We start from the raw sequence: 20,038 nt of genomic DNA, 5'->3' as shown, positions 1-20,038 counted from the left end.
AATAATCAAGTAATAATCCATTCTTGCAACTCTGAGAACCCAATATAGATTGAGCAGATAGTTCCCCATCTAAAAGCCAGGTATTTTTACTTCAAACTGAAAAGTTTGTTTAAATAATCTGGATAAAAAGTTCCAATTTATCAGTATTGAAAGAATGCTCACTACAACATTTTTCTATATATTATATGATATATAGAGAAACTTTTACCAAGGAAATTTTAAGGATAAATCAAATTCTTATCAGATTATAAATTCCACTCTTTCCAATTTCATTAAACAATACCTAACAAAGCATGTTATTCTTTACCTTTGAGGTTTTCGAATATCCCAAAGCCCAACACCTTCTTTTGAGTTGGCAGTGGCCAGTAATCTAGGCTCCACTGGATTGAACATCACACTATGAAAGGCAGAAGGATAATTTGCCAAGCAAAAGGGCTCTGTTAAAAAAAAATGCAGCTTTAAAGATGATACATTTTCAATATTTGCCAATAATTCTTAGAATTAATTTCAAGTTGTTCTGGCAGAGGTGTCATATCAGAGTTTAAATTATCTTCCCATAACTCCCACAAAAATGATAAAACAGTACTCTCTACAGAAATATACATTAATACAAATAGGCTCTTTAGTCTTAATCTTGAAAGTGATCGATAGCAACAAATAATTTAGATTTGACTGTTCTGCATTTTCAAGTTTGTACCTAAATTCTGCAAAGTATGTGTTCACTTGCATATACAAAACAATGCTCCAGTCTGTAAGGTATTTTGCAAAGTTGTTAAAGGAGCTTCACTGATGATATTATTAGTTAGGAAATGAAACATCTGTAAGCATGCGATCAAGCTCGGAGAGCATCAAGGACTCTACAAGAGCCTCACTTAATCATCTAATTAAAATTGAATTATTTTATCAAAATATGGCACTGAAATGAGTTTAATAAAGTATTGGATTTTCAATGTTTTCTATTATAACTTTAATAAGTTTATAAACTGCTATTCACAACGATAGTGGTTGCCCTTTCAACATCTTAAAATATGCTTGCTATTGGCAGATATCAAGAGCTCATATTCTGTGGAAATATTTATATTTTTCATTGTATTTCTCTATTTCATTGCATTCCTTTAATTCTTCTCACTATTAAAGTCTTTTCTCCCAAGTATCTCTAATGGATGTTAACTCTAGAATGCTTGTATTAACTATTAAAGTTTTTTACATTTGCTTTTACTGTGAATATAAGCTTTATGTACTTACAGTCTACTATGGTTTGCATTCTATTCCCTTACAGTTTAACATTAATGTGAGTCAGATCATTATGGCTTATTATTAAAAATTCTTGAGAATTCTGTTGTTCCCAACACTGAGATACCATATATATCTCAGTGTCTCATTGCCTCTTTGTAGCAATGGCAGAAACTGTATTTGCTATTCCTGACATGATTCATCATGGTGGAAGGAACATCATATCAAGATCATGAGTGCAGAATTCCTCTGACATAGTCACTCTTCCAACACGTTCTGAAAGGCATGCCTACCCCACCCCATTCCACCCTAATTTATTTTCAGTCTTATCTGAAGCAAACCATAAATTATATTGGACAGAATTGCTTTACTTTTTCTCATTTCTTCATATTGCATATTTGGAGTAAATAAAAGTCTCCTAAATAATTATCCTAAAATCATTTTGTTCATTTCAAAGGAGAAAACATTTCATAGCATTTTTTTTCAGTTTTGCCTAAATTTTCCTTTGTTTGGAAAATTTAGAAAGATCATAGAAAGAGATGCCATGTCTCGTCTTCCCTGGTATTTCCATCCGTCCGTCCCCCTGATACAGTATATTCACATATTTGTTCAGTGCCATCTGTCACCAATGAAGTAAATCAATGCTCAAACTCATGCAGACGTAATTCTCACCTCCCTGAGAAGACTCTCTGATATCCCAAATGAGAACTCGACCATCATCAGATGAGCTTGCAAAAACATTATCATCAACTGGGCTCACGGACAGTCCATAGACTGCATCTTCATGGGCAAACACATCCAGAGTTTCACCACTGAAACATACACCAGCATCATCAGCTTCTTATCTTTTACAGTGACAACGTGCTAGAAAATTTATTTCCAGACATTTATAGTCCATTACCCCATACATATCCGTAGAAGCAAGGATATATAGAAAACACATCTACAAATATGTTAATACAATGCAATTCTATATAAATGACGACTATCATATTTGGACTGAAAAATTCTAAAACACTAATAGAATTTTCTGTATCTATTGCTGCCATCAAATGGCTTTCCAGGTTTTTGCAAGCCAGAAAAAAGGCTACCCAGAATGGTGGGGTTATTTTTTGGTCTTTTAATGACCCTGTAATCCTTTGCATAGGGATGGAATCAGGGCAACTGAATGGAGCTGAGTGTTTATTGGATGGATGCCCTTCCTGTTGCCAATGCAGAGTTCCCAGCAGATAATTTCACATTATGCCCAGAGAGAGAAATATCTGCCAGTACCTAGGACAGTGATGGCTAACCTTTTTGCCATTGCGTGCCAGGAGAGGGGGGGCGGGGGAGGGTTGCATGCGCATGTGCCCACGCGCATGTGTGCGTAATCCCCTCCCCCCCGCTCCTGGCACATGATGGCCTGGTAGGCCCGTTTTTCTTTCTTACCTGGTTCCAGATCCTCTCTGTATATCTGGGAACGGTGAAAACAGCCTTTCCCACTCCCTTGGAGGCCCTACGGAGGCTGAAAAGGCCCATTTCCCAACTCCCGGTGGGACAGGAAGTGACATTTTTTGCTGTCCCCAGCCTCCAGAACCTCTCTAGGAGTCTGTAGGAGCCTCTCTAGGAGTCTGTAGGAGCCTCTCTAGGAGTCCCTGGAGGCTGGGGACAGGAAAAAACGTCACTTCCTGTCCCACCGGGAGTGGGGAAATGGGCCCTTTAAGCCTCCGTAGGGCTTCCAAGGGAGTGGGAAAGGCTGTTTTCACCGTTCCCAGATACAGAGAGAGGATCTGGAGCCAGGTAAGAAAGAAAAACGGACCTTCCCCCCCCAGGCCCTCCAGAGGCAGGAAACAGCCTGTTTCCCTACTTCTGGTGGGCCCAGAAGGCCCGAAAATCAGCTGGCTGGTGCGCACATGCGCCCCACAGCTGAGCTGGCGTGCCCACTAATATGGCTCCGCGTGCCACCTGTGGCACGCGTGCCATAGGTTCGCCATCACGGACCTAGGATCAAACTTACAGCCTCCTGATTGCGAGGCAAGAGCTCCACCTCTAGGCCACTGCACCACCCAAATAGGCTACCCAGAAATGCCTTATTCAATTCAGTAGAAGTCTCTCATTAGAAAGTATGCAGTGGAATAAGCATCTTGATCTTAATGCAAAGTAGACAGGAAGACAGATAAGCTTCTGTCTTCCCCATTATCCCTTATATCACTCATCTTTAAATTCAAAGAAGTTTCAAACTGCTTGCACAGTTGTCCTATTAGTAGAGAGTAGCATATATGCTTGAAGCACATGGATTAACATACTTGTAAGGGTGACCTTGAGAATGTTACATTAAGTAACAATGCAATTCTACATGCCACTTCTTGAAAGTTACTTTAACTGAAGATGGGGGTTATTTCTGAATAGATTATTGCAGTGAAAACTATGGGATAAATGGAATATTCCCACACATTTAATCATGTAAATATTTTAGATCATCAGATATGAATAAAATATCCTACAACTTAGGCCCACTGATATTTCAGTGTTTCTCCTTCTCTCCATCATTACTCTGGGGTAAAGAGTATTTAGTCATTGGAAAAAATGCATTTACCTTTGGACATCATGAAGCAAAACCTGTTCATCATTACCTATAAACAGAGACAGAATTTGGCATTTAGTAACATGAATGTAAATGAGGAGGATAGTGGTCCTGCAGTTTTCATTTAGAAAAAGAAAAATGGTCTGGGAACACAAGAAAGAAATGAGCTTTTTACTTTTATTGTGGACCAAATATTTATGACAATGATTCCTACTTATTGGGTTGCTTTTGAAGTCCAAAGCAATAGCAACTTGCTGTGGAACAGCAGTAAAAGAAGTTGTCTCTGGAGATTCTCAATCATTCTGGTCATGGCTGTCTGAGAGGTAGTCTTCAAAAGGCAACTTCTTACAGAGAAAGTCCAGTTGCCTTTTGAAAAGCACCTTTGGGATAATAAGATAAGTTGTGTACTACATGTCCATTCTATCTTTAAAGGCACTAGGGTAGTTAAGTATGGAGAAGTTCCACAGAAAAAAGCCCACCACCCTTTGTTTGCTTTAGAAACATTATCACAATATACATCACAGGAATATACAGGATTTGGAATCCTTTTGATTACTGAATATCTATATCTCTCAATTAACTCACTCAAGAAGGGCAAACTTTTGCCAATCGGGAAACGATTTGAATGGCCTTATATAGAGAGGTATGGCAGGGATCAGTAACTGCAGTGGGTGGAATGATATTTCAAAATGTGTGGAGCATGATACAACATGATTGGAGTTTTGAGGAATTTATGATCTTTTATTTTAAATGATGCCAAGCCTATTTTAGCTTTACGTTACAGTTTCCATAGTGTTTTTCCCCTCAAAATGGTGTGAAATTAGACTTCTGTGCATCACTGAAGTAATGTTCAAGTTCTGGGATCCTCCAGGAACAGCAGCAATAGTGTAGAACACAGAATGCTTTTCCATCTAATCAGAAAAAAGTACAGGTAGTCCTTGACATGAGACCACAATTGAGCCCAAAATTTCTGTTGTTAAGCAAGACAGTTGTTAAGTGAGTTTTCCCCATTTTATGACCTTTCTTGCCATAGTTGTTAAACAAATCACTGCAGTTGTTAAGATGGTTATTAAGTGGACCTGGCTTCTTCATTGACTTTGCTTGTCAGAACGTCACAAGAGGTGATCACTTGACCCGGGACACTGAGATCATCATAAATATGAGCCAGTTGCCAAGTGTCCAAATTTTTATCACATGACCATTGGGATGCTGCAATGACTGTGTGAGAAATGGTCATAAGTCACTTTTTTCAGTGCTGTTGTAACTTCAAATGGTCACTAAAGAAATGGTTGTAAATAGAGGACTACCCCTATTTTTTTCCTACTATACTCTAAAGATAGCTCAGGTTAGGAAGAGGATAATATTGCTTATTTTAAAAAATATTTTGGTACATCATTTTTCTGTGCATATCAAGATTATAGAGCAATCGGGACAAAAAAAGGGGCATTATATAACTTTCTTTATTAAAATAGGGGGCTGTCCTGTGAGGCACTCTGCCATCATATCCAATGCAGCTGCCAACAGCAGTGAATGGGAAAAAAATCATTGTCAGTGACAATATGCTCAGAAGGTGGTTGGTTGATGTCTCTCTCCAGTAACAGGAAATTTCTTTTCAATTGTGCAGCCTCAATAATATTGCAGAAAAAAAGAAGTTTGGAGATATATATTGGAACTACTTAAAAATTCTGTTCAGATTGAAGCAACATGTAAATGGAAACCAATCAACCAATCAATGAAAGCATTCTTGCTTTGTTTTAAAAACTTGATTGTTTACCTCCAGAAAAGATTCTGGTGTTACCACTATTAAAAGCCAGGCAGAAGATATTAGAGTGATGTTCTCCTTTCAGTTGAACAGGCTTGACCCTGGAGTGGATTGCTTGTTCCATATGCCAGAGCAGAACTCGACGGTCATCTCCACCTAGATGGTATAGAGCACAATATTCAAGAAAAGCATTACAAGCATCTATACACCTTGTGATATCAAATCCTTAATATTTTAAGCCTGCATTGCTGGATCATATGAAGAGCCACTACAAGTTAGGATGAATTACTCCATTGTTGCTCATTCTTTTTTCTAAACAGAGGCTATTACATAATAATGAATTGAGATGGGAAAAAAGGGGGGAAACTCTAACAGCTATAAATATATAACCAGACAAGCTTTTGTTTTGGGCATTTGCATTCATTCTCCTATGTAGTTTGGATAATTTTTTTATTGAGAACTCTAGACTGTAAAACACTGACCAGAAATCTTGCTTCTTTGAATGAAAGTATTTTATATTAGAGATCTCTTCTTGATAGACACTTTTTGAAATACAGAAGATTAAATACAAATACCCAATACAACAGTGAAATAATATGTATTATGCTTGAATCCAGGATTTTTGGCCTAGGGTGCTAAAACTTAAAGGGCACCAATGCTATCTTCCTTCCAAAAATAAAATCTATTTTACATATCCAGGAAGGAGGTGGCATCATCTGTAGGAGGTGGCGCCATCAGTCAAGGTAGCTTACAGATGCCATATACCTCTGAGCTAGAACTGTTTGTGTCACATCACCCAATCTCGGACCAAAGACTTTTTGAAAAATAGATTCAAATCTCAGGTAGGAATAAGTCAACATGTATTTAATGTATTTATTGCATGTAATAGCTACCTTTCCTTCAAGATACTCAAAATGACATGTATAGCTTTCCCTTTTTACATTTATCTTCCAGATAAAGCCATGAAGGCTGAAAGCATGACTTACCTAAGGGTATCTAGTGAGAGTTTCAATGTAGAATTGGGATTTGACTTAGGATATTTACAGTTCTAGTCCAATACTGTGGTATTGGCTAACATATTTCTAATAGATCTACCATTCATACCATGTTTAAGTAAGGGGTTTAAAACAATTTATCCCTGCAATGAATTTTCGTGGCTGCCGTATCTTTTCCTACATTCTTTCAGAATCACAGGAAGAGCATTAAAAATAATTCAAATTTACTTGAATTCAAAATCTTAACATGAGAGAACAAACTTGAATATTAAGACCCATACATCTTTGGCTTTTTACAAATATCTTATCAAAATTATCAGTCATATAATCAATCTAGGTTTATAGGTATGATGGTAGCTCCTACACCCAACATTGTCATATGAAAAAAAGTCATCATCAGAGAAAAGCATCATAAATCTTTTGACTTTCTGTTAGTTACAATATAGTTTTTCTAATATATTAACATATATTTGCTCAACACAAGCCTTTGGTGTGGTAGCAAACTTTATAAAATAGGAGAAATGTGTATATTTAGATATGCAACATAATGAATAGCTGAAATAATTAAACAGATGAATTAGGATATGTCCTAGAATTGAAATATAAATTAAATGAATGTTTTATTGTGTTGTTTGAGATTTGCCTAACAAGGATCTAACTATTTATTACTGCCAACAGCATGTTTAGACATTCCTCTTAACTGAAAAAAACCTCACTAAATACAGATTGAAGTGTCTATCTGGGAGATTACCAGAACATAAAGTACTGAGACCATCCTTTTTCATAAAGGATCACAAACACTGGTCCAACAGCTACATCATCTTATTTAACTCTGATGGTAGGAGAATGAATGACATTACCACAGCAGTGACATCTGCCCAGAGCATTGTGTCATTGCAACAAAGGTCATTTCACTGTCAAAACCAAGTCTGGTAACTGCCTAGAATGGAGCATGATAATCTCTATCCTTCAAGAATACATGAAAGCTAATAGAACTAAAAAACAAAGAAAACCTCCACATTCAGAAGTGCTTTTATTTATATCTCAATTTTCAATAATCAGAATTATATTTTATTATGCCTGGCTGCTAAAAGTGGAAAGACTTGTCCCTAACAGCGTGTGCCTCTCTTCAACAGTAACGGAACACAGGACAGAAAACATTTTGCAGCCAAGAAGTTTCCGTAAACATTTGCACTACTCAGGTGATCCTGAGGACACAGGTAAACCTCCAAGTGGCCTTAACGACTTTCTATAAGAATGCATCTTTGGGATAGGGGTTGAATTTCTAAATTCTATTTAATCTAGCATTAAAAGATTATTCAGAGATACATTAATGAGTCTTGGGTGTATAAATTATGCCCTCTCCCAATGTGGCTGTGAGAAATAGATTATAAATTTTAATTTACATTTTCAACTAACCATCATTATGCCGTATACTGAAACTGTAACTGTAATTAGTATGAACTATGTCTTTTTAAGCCAAGAAGTATCATTCACAGGAGGTTTACCTAAAACATAATTAAAACTTATACTTTATCTGGTTTCACATTTGAACACTTAAAGAATGTTTCCTGTCTTTTTTTCATAGCCTGTTTCAGTGTAGAGAAAGTGAGGCAAAATATGGAGAAGGCTTCTGACTGTTGCAGTAATCCATAGTATAGTGTGCAAATTATCTGGTTCCTAGCAAAAGAGACCAATAGACAGGTTTAATTTCTACTGGAAGGTATTCCTGTATTCTAGTACTCATCAGACATACTGAAATTACACCAATGACAACTGGCCCCAAAATAGATTTTTTAAAGATTTTGAATCCCAGGCATACTTAAATGAAAGCATGTGGTTTTTAAAAGACCCTACGCTGTGTAGAGATTTAAAAGCTAGAACCAGAATTTTTAATTGGACCTACAATCAAATAAGCAGCCAATGGAGCCAACATAAAATCAAATTTACATGCATCCAGCCAATACATGCAACATTTCAATTTTTATGCATTGATCCAAATTCCACCTCAACATCTCTATTGCTGCAACTCCAAATTTGTTATGAATGCCTTTTCTGGACAGGTATAAAGCACAATATTATTGCTGAAGAGCTGTCTGATAGTGCTGCAAAAAATGAAGCGGCAAAGATCATAAGCACCTCTTCAATATTTTATACTGCATTTGGACAATACTATTTCTCCATTTTAGGTCAGACATACAGTAATTGTTCTTGGTTTATTTTGAATTGCCTTCTATTTTATCTTTGTCCATCTTCTATTAATAGTTTAAGAATCTGGTATCCATTAATACTGACTTCTCAATCATACTAGAAGCCCTGGAACTGCAGTAAATTATCTAGAGCAAACAGTATGTACTGTACTAAATAGATATCATGCTCTCCCTCAACTGAGTGATCTCATTTTGTTCATAATTATGAGTGACAGTCATTTAACTTGAGTTAAAGCAAGTTAACTATCAAATTCCAAAGACGTCTGTTTACAGTGCAGCAAGCCCTGGCCTATTTCAGAACTCTGAATATTTACAGTAGTTCTACAGTGCTTTTCATTTAAACATCAAAGTGGTTCAAAGGAAAAAAAGTACCGTATAATAATTACAATAAAAAGTAAAGTAAAAAAAAGTTTTTAAAACCCTAAAACCAACAATGAACAAATGCCAGAAATTATGGCAGCTGATTAAATAGACAACATGTCCTGGTCAAAGAGGTAGATATTAAGTTTTGAGAAAAAGACTCCACACTGGGGATGCACATAATTTTAATTAGAAGTTTGCTCCAACGATAGATGACACTACAGACACTTCTTGTTTGAGTATGTCTGTGAGTAAACAGATAATTCTGCAAATAGCTTGGTCCCAGACTGATTAGGTCTTACAAAACAAACACCACCATCTTCAAAAAGGTTTACAAGCTGATTGGCAGCCAAGGTGGAGGTTTCTACATAGTACTGTAAGATTGTACCCACTGAGACACTTTGAGTAACTTTGTCACAACATTCAGTGCTAGCCACTTTGGGGGGATACATAGGCCTTCTAGGTGGTTGCTGGCTTTTCTCTCCTAGCCATAACCATCATTTTCATCATGAATGAAAATCCCCAATTACTACGGTATTTCCACATAAAATATGTGTTATAGCTACTCCCTCTTCTGTCTAGCCAATGGGGAAACCCTAAATGCAAGGAATAGCTGTTGCCTCATTGTGATACTTGCTCTCCATCTCATTCTTGAATTTATATTCACCTACTCCTGTGGTGAATATAACTTTGCTGAACATTAAATAAACTGAGGTGACCATACAGTTTGGTTTTGGAATCAAAACCTCTGCAACCACTATCTGAATTAGCACACCAGTTTTCTTTTTGTCAAGTAAAATTATCAACTTAGCTTCCAAAAATATTTTTTTTAAAAAAAGAATGTGAAATAGAGTAATTGTATATGATAAATCAACCCCCTCTTCTCTGTGACAGCCCCTCAAGCATTGGTGCATAGCTATCATGTCTAATCCTTTAAATTTTTTGTTAGACATATCTAGTATCCTTAGCAGTTCACCATACGGTTTAGCCTCCAGACCCCATATCATCTTTGTTGCTCTGGTATTCTGTTCTAGCTATGTGCCCTTTTCCATTTTTTTATACTTGTCGTTCTTGTTCATCAGTTTGTTAGGGAGCTCTTTGTGCAACCATGTTGGTCTTATCTGTTTTGTTTTTCTTTCTCTATGGTATTGTTTTTTATTTCAGCCTTTAGTATTTTGTTTTTCAGAATTCCCCATGCATCCTGAACTGTTTCTCCTTCTAAGATTTCCATCCATGAAATCCTTCCTAATTTCTTTTAGTTTGTTAAAATCAGCTCTCTTAAAATCTAAAACACTGGCCTGACTTTGTTCAGTTGTCTGTGCCTGCATTATGCTGAATTCTACTATGACATGGTCACTCTCCCAATGTTTTTTGTAAAAAGGGAAAATAAAAGAGGTATAATCTATAATTTAAATCTCACATTAACTCAAATGTATTTTTTATATGGCCCTCATTATTTCTGTGTTCTGATTTTGCCCATTGTTAAGAGACCTTTCCCTAGCAATGCTGTCCTCCAGATATGCACACTCCCAGAATTTCCCAGCTACATGACCATTGCTGAGAAAACTGAAAGTTGTCCACACATTTCAAGGCTTCCAATGTTCAGGAAGGCTGTTTTCTCCACACTACTCAAATACCAAGTTTAGCCTTTGGCCTGAAAAAGCAAGTACCACTGACATCAGCAAGTTTACAAACAACAGATAAAACAAACCTTTAGAACTGATTCTGATTACTTTTGTATATTCATATTATATTATATCATTGTTATTGTATTTTCTTATATATCTTGTAAACTTCCAATTGTAAAATTCAATTGGATTGAGACAGTGTATAAATTTCCTAAATAGGTAAACATTGATTCATATTTGAAATGACAATTTACAAAAGGAAGATGAGTTGTTTTCATCCTATCCCAGATTCTGAGTCTGAGTTCCTTGGAGGAAACAATACATTTAACTTTAACAATACAAATACCAACAACGGTCAGAGCAAAGTCAAATGAGGGAGAGAGAGGGAACAAATGATGAGGCAAAGTTATTGAATGTTAATATTTGGTCAAAAATAGAGAAAAAGTTTGATCTGAGAAGGATCTTAAGACAATCAGAAGAGTATACAGTATAGGAGAAATAGAACACCTTCCTAAAACACCTATGAGAAGACAGCTTGGAAAAAATGGAAAGTCTCTTGGAGGGTTACCACAAAGCTTTCATCTGACAGTATTGTAGGGAGATAAAAACTGAAGAACAAAGATCATCCACAGAGTTATTATCTGAAAGAAAGGATTAAGAGAGGGAGAAGCTTATGCAAAGTCATAAATATTTTAAAGTTTAAGAAAATATTTGTGCTACATGGAGAATTCATATAGGACTTTACAAGGATTATCACAGTATCTGACAAATGTGAGTTTGGAATTCGTTTAATACTCATATAATGTAGACATACAACAAATGCAATTTATGGCATAGTAGTACAAGTAGTAGTAGTACAAGAATGAAAGTGCTATTGTGTCAGGCTGCTTCTTCTGCCCAGTAGTTATCATTTACTGTTTTGTATACTCTCATATCACCAGATTCCAGGTATACAAAACTATAAAACCAACACGTACAGTAAAATATCATACATCCCCCAACACCATAAAATCTGCTCCAGACATTTAAAAACAAAAAAGAAACAACTGCAGTCATCAATAAGCTTTGAAAGCCAGCCTGAATAACATTCTTAAAGCCTGATAAAAGGGAATCAGATGCATCTTGGAGGTAAGGTTGGGGCTATCACAAATAAAGCCCACGTTTTGATCTATGTCTCTCCCCCCCCGCCATATTCTTCAAAAGCAGGCTTTACTAAATGACTTGACAGAATGAATTTCAATATTCAAATTCATATTCAAGAAACAGTAATCCTGTGCATATCAATTCCAAATGAAATACTCCTGAAGTTAGTCACACTTTTGGATGATATCCAAATACATAGGCTATTTCAGTAGAGATCCGATATGTTTATTTGTTCCTGAAGTATTCATAAAAAGTTTTCCGATTCCTTATTTTGGAAAGAAATAAGCCATTGAACTACTCAAGGTAATCAGCAAAGTTTTAGACAAGTTGACATAACTTTTTAAAATCCTTTATAGCTTTTTTATTGCAGAATGGCAACTAAAGTGTAAAGATGTAAAATGCACATAGTAATATAAATAAAATATTACTAGTAATATAACATATATTACTAGTAATAGTAATATACTATTACTAATAATAACAGTAATATATAGTAATATACGCTATATTATTATATGTATTCTACATCTTTATATTTTAATTATCATTCTGCAAGAAAAGAGCTATAAAGGATTTTTAAAGTTACATCAATTTGTCCTAAACCATGATATGGTAGAGCTTGTAAAATGCATGTAAAGTGTAAAGATGTAAAATGCATACAGTAATATAAATAAAGTATTATTACTGGTATTGCTAGTAATATATTACTGGCAATAGTAATATACTATTACTAATAATAGTAATAGTAAAATATGTTATATTACTATATGCATTTTACATCTTTACACTTTACATGCAATTTACAGTCTCTATCATATTTAAAAGCTCTTTGTTAATCAATGAAAAAGACATGATTTTGTTATCTTCTATTAATCACAGGCAACTTTTGCAGTACTGTAGCTTATCTTGGTCAAATAATTACTTTGTCTTCTCACTCTCCATTAAGTAATCCATCCTTTTCTAGTTTGCAAATTTCTTTAGAGGAAAATAATTACTGAAATGTGATTCCAGTGTAGTAGTTTTCTGCAGTAAAATAGTCATCAAATAATATAGAAAATAAACAATAATTTAGAATTATCGGTTTATTAGTAGTTTAACTTGTGATTAAAAATTTCTTCCTTCGAAGGACAAAAATTCTAATAGGCTCATCATACTGTAGTTTATCTACTGTAGGACAGTAGATAGTTATTAAGTTATTAATATTTCCTTATTGTTTCTTTAAAGAAACTGCAGACATATTTACTTAAATCTGCATCATATTCTTTAAGACATATCATTGTTCTTGCATGTTAATGATATATGGAATATGTTCAGATCTAATGAAGGAGGATACATATTGAAAAACTTTTGTTTCAAAACAGTGGAAGTTTGCATTTATTTGATTCAAAATCTCTGCCACTTCACAGAAGTTCTTCCCTTTCTTCACTATACTGCTTAGTCTGTCACTATATATAAATATACTTAAATGTAATGAAAGTCAGATAAACATAATATTAACCATTTAAAGCCCTATTAAATAAAACAGTATCTGATTATTGCTAACATCATATTTGGCAACATATACATGTCACTTAAGAGTCAGCTTCAATTGAAGTGGTTTATAAGCTTTGTAAAATGAATATTTTTGCACTTCAGTTACCATCTGGAGATAAGTGGTTAAAATGTAGCTTTTCCAACAAGGCTTGAGATGAACACCTATGCTTTGTTTCTTATCTGATCACCAGCAGGCTTTTAAATGTTTTGTTGCTTTATGAAAATTGTTGTTTGTTTTTAAAATGCTTTTTGTGGATGAACTGCCTAGACATGTAAAAAAAAGTGGCATATAAAAATACTGGAAATAAAATGCTGGTATAACTGAAATACTATTTGATATTAAGCCAAATGATCTGTCACGCAACTGCCAATAAGGAAATTGTTTTCATTGCTATGGAAGGCAGTGTGGTATAATGGATAGAATTGGTTTGACTAATTGGCTAAGCATGAACAGAGATGACGACCTCGGGCCATCTTGTGTAGTTGTTTTCAGGCTAAAATAGAAAACATTAAAATACCTTATATACTTAAGGTGTTGTAGAAGTGATTATGTGGTATCACTAGTACAATAGCATTGTATTATCAATACTAATCAATAATGTAGTATTGTGGTGTAATAAAATTGCTTTATTTTAAAGACTGAGCTCATTCAAGGACTAGGTTATAATGTGGGAAATGTGTGACTGTTGATCTCTTTCCTTATTCTCTTGAAATGAACCCAAAGCTCTCCTTAGCTTCAGATTTCCAACTTTTTTCTCTCTTGAAGACAGAGATGCTGTGGGACAGTCCTTAAGTTGGAAAAATATTACCGTATTACCAAGGAATTAGCTATCCAGTCAGGCCTATAAAAAGGATTTATATATGCCTTAATGGAAGACTCAAATCCGAAGACCAAAACTACAAACAGTGTAGAAAACCAAGTAATGGTGCTTATTATTCTTTATAAACTGTGTTGGGGGAGGTGTCTTGATAACGTGCTCTCTTAACCGTGGCTGAAGAGAAAGAAAAATGCCAGGGCCGCGTCTGACTTGCTCCTTGTCAAAATACTCCCCGGTTGGTTACGCGGAGGAAAGCCTGGGCTGCGTAGAAGAGGCACCCGCGCCTTCCCCGGCTAGTGGGAAGCCAAGGCGAGCGGAGGGAGATGCCACCTTCTGTCGCCTCCACGCTTTGGACGGAATAGGCCATCGATTCCCCGGCCTGTCGCTATGAGGAGCTCAAGGAGAGCAAGGCCTGCGGTTCCCACTCAAGCCCCGGCCTGGAGTTTGCATTTCCCCTCGGAGAGGGGTGTGGGGGGGAAACTCCGCCTAAAGCGGCAGCGGGGGCGGGGAGAGCTGGCAAGAAGGGAGAGCTGCCCTCGGACTCCTTCTCCGGTGAAAGGCGCGGAAGGAAGCGGCGAAGCCCGAAGGGGCTCCTCCCTCCTTCTCGCCCACCACCCCGTCGCCGCAGCTCACGCCAACTCCGAGGCTCCCCGACACCTGACAGCAACCTCCCTCCCCTCCCCGCCTCGTTCACTCGGCTCCACTCCCGCCAGCTGCAATTAAAACTGGCCAGTAAAATAAGCGTAGGTTGCCCCCCCACCCCTTTTCGGGGAGAGGGGGGGGGGAAGAGAGAGAGAGAAAAGCTAGCAAATTACAATGACTCTTCTCGCAATAGGGGCTTCCTTCGTCTCCATCCCGTTTTCAAAAACCACCCCCGTCCCCCTAAACGGAGTAAAAGGGGGAAAAAAAATCTGACCCGGACCCCCCCTCCCCCCTTTTCAAATCCGGACCCAACCCCCCTATCTCGGACTCCATTTACGACGCCTTGCGTCTCAGTTACGGACTTCATCGGATGTCACTGGGAATTTCTACGCCTCTTTTATCCATTTTGTTTCCAGTTACTCCGACACCTCCAGCATTAATAACATCCTGTTATTAATTAATACACAAGACACCCAGAGCAAAAACAAAACTCCTAAAAACCTTCCGGAGGAGCCACTGCGTCCGGATGGGGAAGCCCAACTCCCCCCCCCCACTCCACCCATCTCCCTCCTGCAAGCCGGAGCGCAATAAACAGGATTGGGAACAGGGGATAGGACCATCCCCCTCCCCCCCAAACTGTCAACCATTTTAGATCTATATTTGGGAAACCTTAGGGTGTGTTTGGGGGGGGGGGAGAGGGAGGGCATCTGTTTCTCCAGGCGGGCTCGGCGATGCGGGGCGAAGGGAGCGGAGAAGAAGAAAATTGGGGGGCGGAGGGGGGGGAAGGAAAGGATGGGAAGGGGGGGAAGAGGAGGGCTTGCATTACCTGAGACCAGCCATTGGCCTCCATTGTTGGAGAATTCAATGGCATTGACACAACCGAAGTGGCCCAGCAGATCCTTCTTGTAGAGGTTTCTACAGCCTCGCAGGCGCCTCCGCTGAAAGTCCTGGGTGAGCAGAGGGTCTCCCTGCAAGCCCCTCTGGGACAAGAAGCCCACGACTGACCTCATGTTGCCCCCTAGGCCAGCTCGCCGTCTCATGGTGCTGGTGCTGGTCCCCCACTTGCCCCCCTCGCTCCTTCGCTCGCTCCCTCCCTCCGCTTTCTCCCCGCCCTCCCTTGTTATGGTTATGATGATTTTCTTTAGCCGGCCATAGCAGGGGAGAGGTATTAGACACTCCGTTGCTTCCTGATCCACTTTAAACTCCTCCCCTGCCTTACAGCAGCGGCGGCGGCGGCAACAGCAGCTGATTCACAGCTGCAGCCTTTTCCTTGATGCGATTCTTCTGCCGGCTGCTTCCTTGGACTGAACGTTGCTCGAGGGGCCAGTGGTTTTGGAGGATGTGCTCTTGACTAAGTGGTTCCTTACTATCACCACCACCATCATCACTATCATCATCGCCACCACTCCTTCCCTATAAAATCCAAGATCGGCGGAAGTATATTTGGCTTTCGCCGGAGACCAAAAAGACGTTGAATCCACCATCACTTTTATGTTACGGAGTTGCAAGAGCGGAAAGCCAGTAGATCTCGCTCGGGCGGGACGAGAACGGGTAGATACGATAAAGAGCGGCGAACCGCCAGATGCCGTTTGCCCTACCGTCCTTCTTCACAATCTCCATTAAAGTAACTTATGAAGTTGAGCAGGCGTAATAAGACATAACCACTTTTCAGGAGCTTCGGTGGAGTTTTCATCAAAATTCTTTCTAGGACAATAAAACTTCTTGGCCGGAAGATGAGATTTCCGAATTGGTTTTTTAATCTTTCTCTGGCGGCTATTGCTGGCATTTTAAATATTCCTCATGGTATCATGGAAACTTAATCATTTTGGTCAACGGAAGGCTATTTTTTTTTCTGAAATGTTAAGATTTCTTTAAAAAAAAAACATTTTAGGAAATTCCATACCAATCAAATATTTTGAAAAGGAATTCTGGGGAAAGAGATACACTGTACATGAGAAATGATGAAAATAATACTTGCATAAGACAATCTTAGTGGAACTTACATAAAATGTACATAACACTGCCTCATCAAAGTGTACATTACTTCATAGAATATATGTCTTTAGTTTGTCTTTAAAGGAAACTTATACCAAATAGCTGTAAAATCTGCTTTTTAAAGCTCCCCAATAGGTGAGTTTATAATAGTAAAATTTATGGGTTTTCACGTTGGTTCACTGTGGGATGTATTAATAACAGATGATAAGGTGATCCTATGTGGATGCCATTATCTAATATGAAATAGGAGTGGGTAAACCTAGCGATGGCACTGATTCTCTTCCATTACCACAACCTGACTTGGAAGTATGTGGATGAGCCCATCTGTCCTACTAGCCACTGACAAACAGCAGTTCATATAGGACTACTGCAATGTTCCTAGAACCCACCAATGGCATCAGATATATTCAGATAACACAGCAGCTCTTTGAAAGATGTTCCTCGGCAGAAATTTATAAGCTTAAAACACCTGACACCTAAACCTCAACTTTATCCAAGAGAAAAAAAACAGAATGTGATCTAGCACGAGGTATACTGTGATAGATCATTTGCAGTGTTTAATCTTTCATACAACATGTTACATGGGTTATTTTTACTTTGACAGATTTTTTTGGGCAGAGTTGTGCAACCTCAGTTTGATATTATGATTCACTGTATTATGTGAATTCAGAATATGACTTAATTCAGCAACCAAGTGAAGTTATTATATGAATCCAGCCTTTGTATAGCATTAATAATCACTATATGAACATCAATTAAAATGTTTCTTATATTTTCACTATATTGACCCATGATGCTTTGTTGGGCTGCACAAGTGAACTCATTACAAAGGCAGCAATAAAAAAGAGCCTCTCTCCTCTTCCTCAAATATCAGTGAGATATGCCATTTATTAACTCAGAAAACAAGGAATGTGAGTCTCTTCAGATGCTTGAAAAGGCACAATCAACACTGAACTGAATCAAGAAGACATTGAAGTAAGCTGTTTCAATATGGAAACTATAAGCCTGGTTTCCAGCTCCAATCAAGCAATCTGAAATGTCAAAATATGTTTCTTTTAGAATGTTTTCTAGCCTGTTATTTAAATACAAAAACAAAACAAAAATATAAAAACGTAAGTTATGAAATAATAAAAAAGAACCAAACAAAAACAAATGGAAAAACGGTAAAAAAATATAGTTAGGGATTACTTACTTGGAAGTTATACTGTTACCTTCACATTGGACCCTGGCTGATGATAGCAATAGATCTGTTTGCCAATATTACTGTATAACTCTTAAAAAAACATTATTTAATGATCTAAGTTTGCCTGTTGTGTAATATATGATAAATGAGAAAGTCATTCTTGCTTGAATTTGGAGGATGTACTTTTTATTTGCAAGATTACAGTCCTGCTTAGCTGTTCTTACTATTGTTTTTTGAGATCAACCTAGATTAGCTAGATTCTTCAATACAAAATAAAACTTTGTAGAAGACAATAAACTAATGACTGAGGAATCAAAGTATCAAACACCCCTCAGCATGTCTTTTTGGAACTCCCTTTCCAGGAAGTATATTTTGAGTGCTTTTGAATAGAAAAAGAGGATAGTAATATGTTAATGGAATGAATAAGCTAATACTGATAAACTCCACTCTGCCCAGAATATCCCGAAGTTTCAATATCCCAAAGGTGCTTTTTTCAAGAAGCAACAGAGCTTTCTTTGTTTTTACTTGAAGATGTTTTGCTTCTCATTCAAAGAAGTTTCTGAAGAACTGAAGAAGCTTCTTGGATGAGAAGTGAAACATCTTCAAGGAAAAACAAGTTGCCTCTTTAAAAAAGCACTTTTGGGACAACCATGACCTGGATCATTGAAAATCTCTATAGGTATAGTCTTCAATAGATCTGTCGCCTTAAAATCTTTTTAAATGACTCTTACAGTTAACCCAGATTGCACTGCCAAAAGTTCAATGACAAACCACCAACATTTAGTCACTTAATTAGGTTTTTTAAAGAAAGAAAATAAGAAACATGTTAACTCTTCAATAGAGCATGTTACTTAAAAAGGTTCTCCTACAGCCAAAAATAAAAACCCAGTACGAACAATTGTGCTGATATTACAATATCATCTCACATCATCAGGGATCCTCAAAGACTATTTTTAAAAAATGTGTCTGCCAATTTAAAGTAATATTGCCTATTTTTGGAAAGCCAGAAAGAGGGTTAGTGAGTTACAGAGCCATGCTGCATTTGGTTATACTAGACAAATGATTCCACAATTTGCCTAAACTATAGTTTATTGAATTAATCCAATTATGTATGTTCAGACAAATCACAATTATGTTCAGTCGGCCAAAAACAAACCATACCAAAATATTGAAATATGTGTGCACATTAATACATCATATAATTAATTTGTCAACTGTATTATAGCCTAGTTTATTATGTAAACATAACTCATGACAGTTCATCCAATATCTGAGGTTAGGAAACTAGGTTCTGAACTATGTAAAACGCACTTTTGAGTTTTAGATCTAAAGAGTTACCAATGTACAAAATGCAGAATTGAATCAAAGCTATTATAGTTTGGGATTTTATTAATTTATATAATTGTACATAAATATTAATCAAATATTAAAAGATATCCAACAAACTTATTTACTTAATTGAAAGGATTATTATGTAAAGTAAAAATCTCCCCATCTAACATTTGTTTATTCTTTTCCTATGTGGTAATGAGATTTGGTTAAAATGAACTTTACTAAAATGAACTCATGCCAACTATTACCTAGGTGGCATTGTAAGTTGCTAAAATTTGCTGAATATGTTTCCAATAGTTATATCATGAAGAATATTTTTCCCCATTTAACAGTGTTTGCCTTCTGCTATGATCACAGCAACTTTCATGTTGGTTTATGGCCCCTGACAAAGCCAGGATTGCTATTAATATTGTGAGGAGTCTCTCTCTCTCTCTCTCCCTCCCCATCCCTCCCTCATATGACTGCCATACATATTTTTGTTGTTAATTTTCTCCTTCCTCCACCTCCAAGTGGCAACTGAATCTGGACAATGCTTTGTGAATTTCATAAATGGAGTCTATAATTGTCTTTGAGATAAATGTGTTATTCCTTAGTGTACAAGATTCCTGAATTTAGTTCTAATGCATTATTTCCCTAATTGT

General features: G+C 37.1%; 1 protein-coding gene across 1 annotated transcript in view; it reads right to left on the bottom strand.

The window, feature by feature from the left end:
* The window catches only part of DCAF5 (DDB1 and CUL4 associated factor 5), a 42,456-nt gene extending 26,038 nt beyond the window's left edge, over positions 1–16,418 (bottom strand). The window contains exons 1-5 of the mRNA XM_034417640.3: positions 15,714–16,418; positions 5,571–5,714; positions 3,809–3,845; positions 1,906–2,045; positions 308–437 (exon numbers count right to left, since the gene is read on the bottom strand). Of these exons, the coding sequence (XP_034273531.1) occupies positions 308–437; positions 1,906–2,045; positions 3,809–3,845; positions 5,571–5,714; positions 15,714–15,927 (665 nt within the window). The 5' untranslated portion in view covers positions 15,928–16,418. The remainder of the gene's footprint in view (positions 1–307; positions 438–1,905; positions 2,046–3,808; positions 3,846–5,570; positions 5,715–15,713) is intronic.
* Positions 16,419–20,038: the final 3,620 nt, after the last annotated feature.

This window comes from Pantherophis guttatus, chromosome 1 (assembly GCF_059756535.1).
Source record: "Pantherophis guttatus breed Tessera chromosome 1, ASM5975653v1, whole genome shotgun sequence".
NCBI lineage: Eukaryota > Metazoa > Chordata > Lepidosauria > Squamata > Colubridae > Pantherophis > Pantherophis guttatus.
This window is presented reverse-complemented; position numbering and strand designations above follow the sequence as displayed.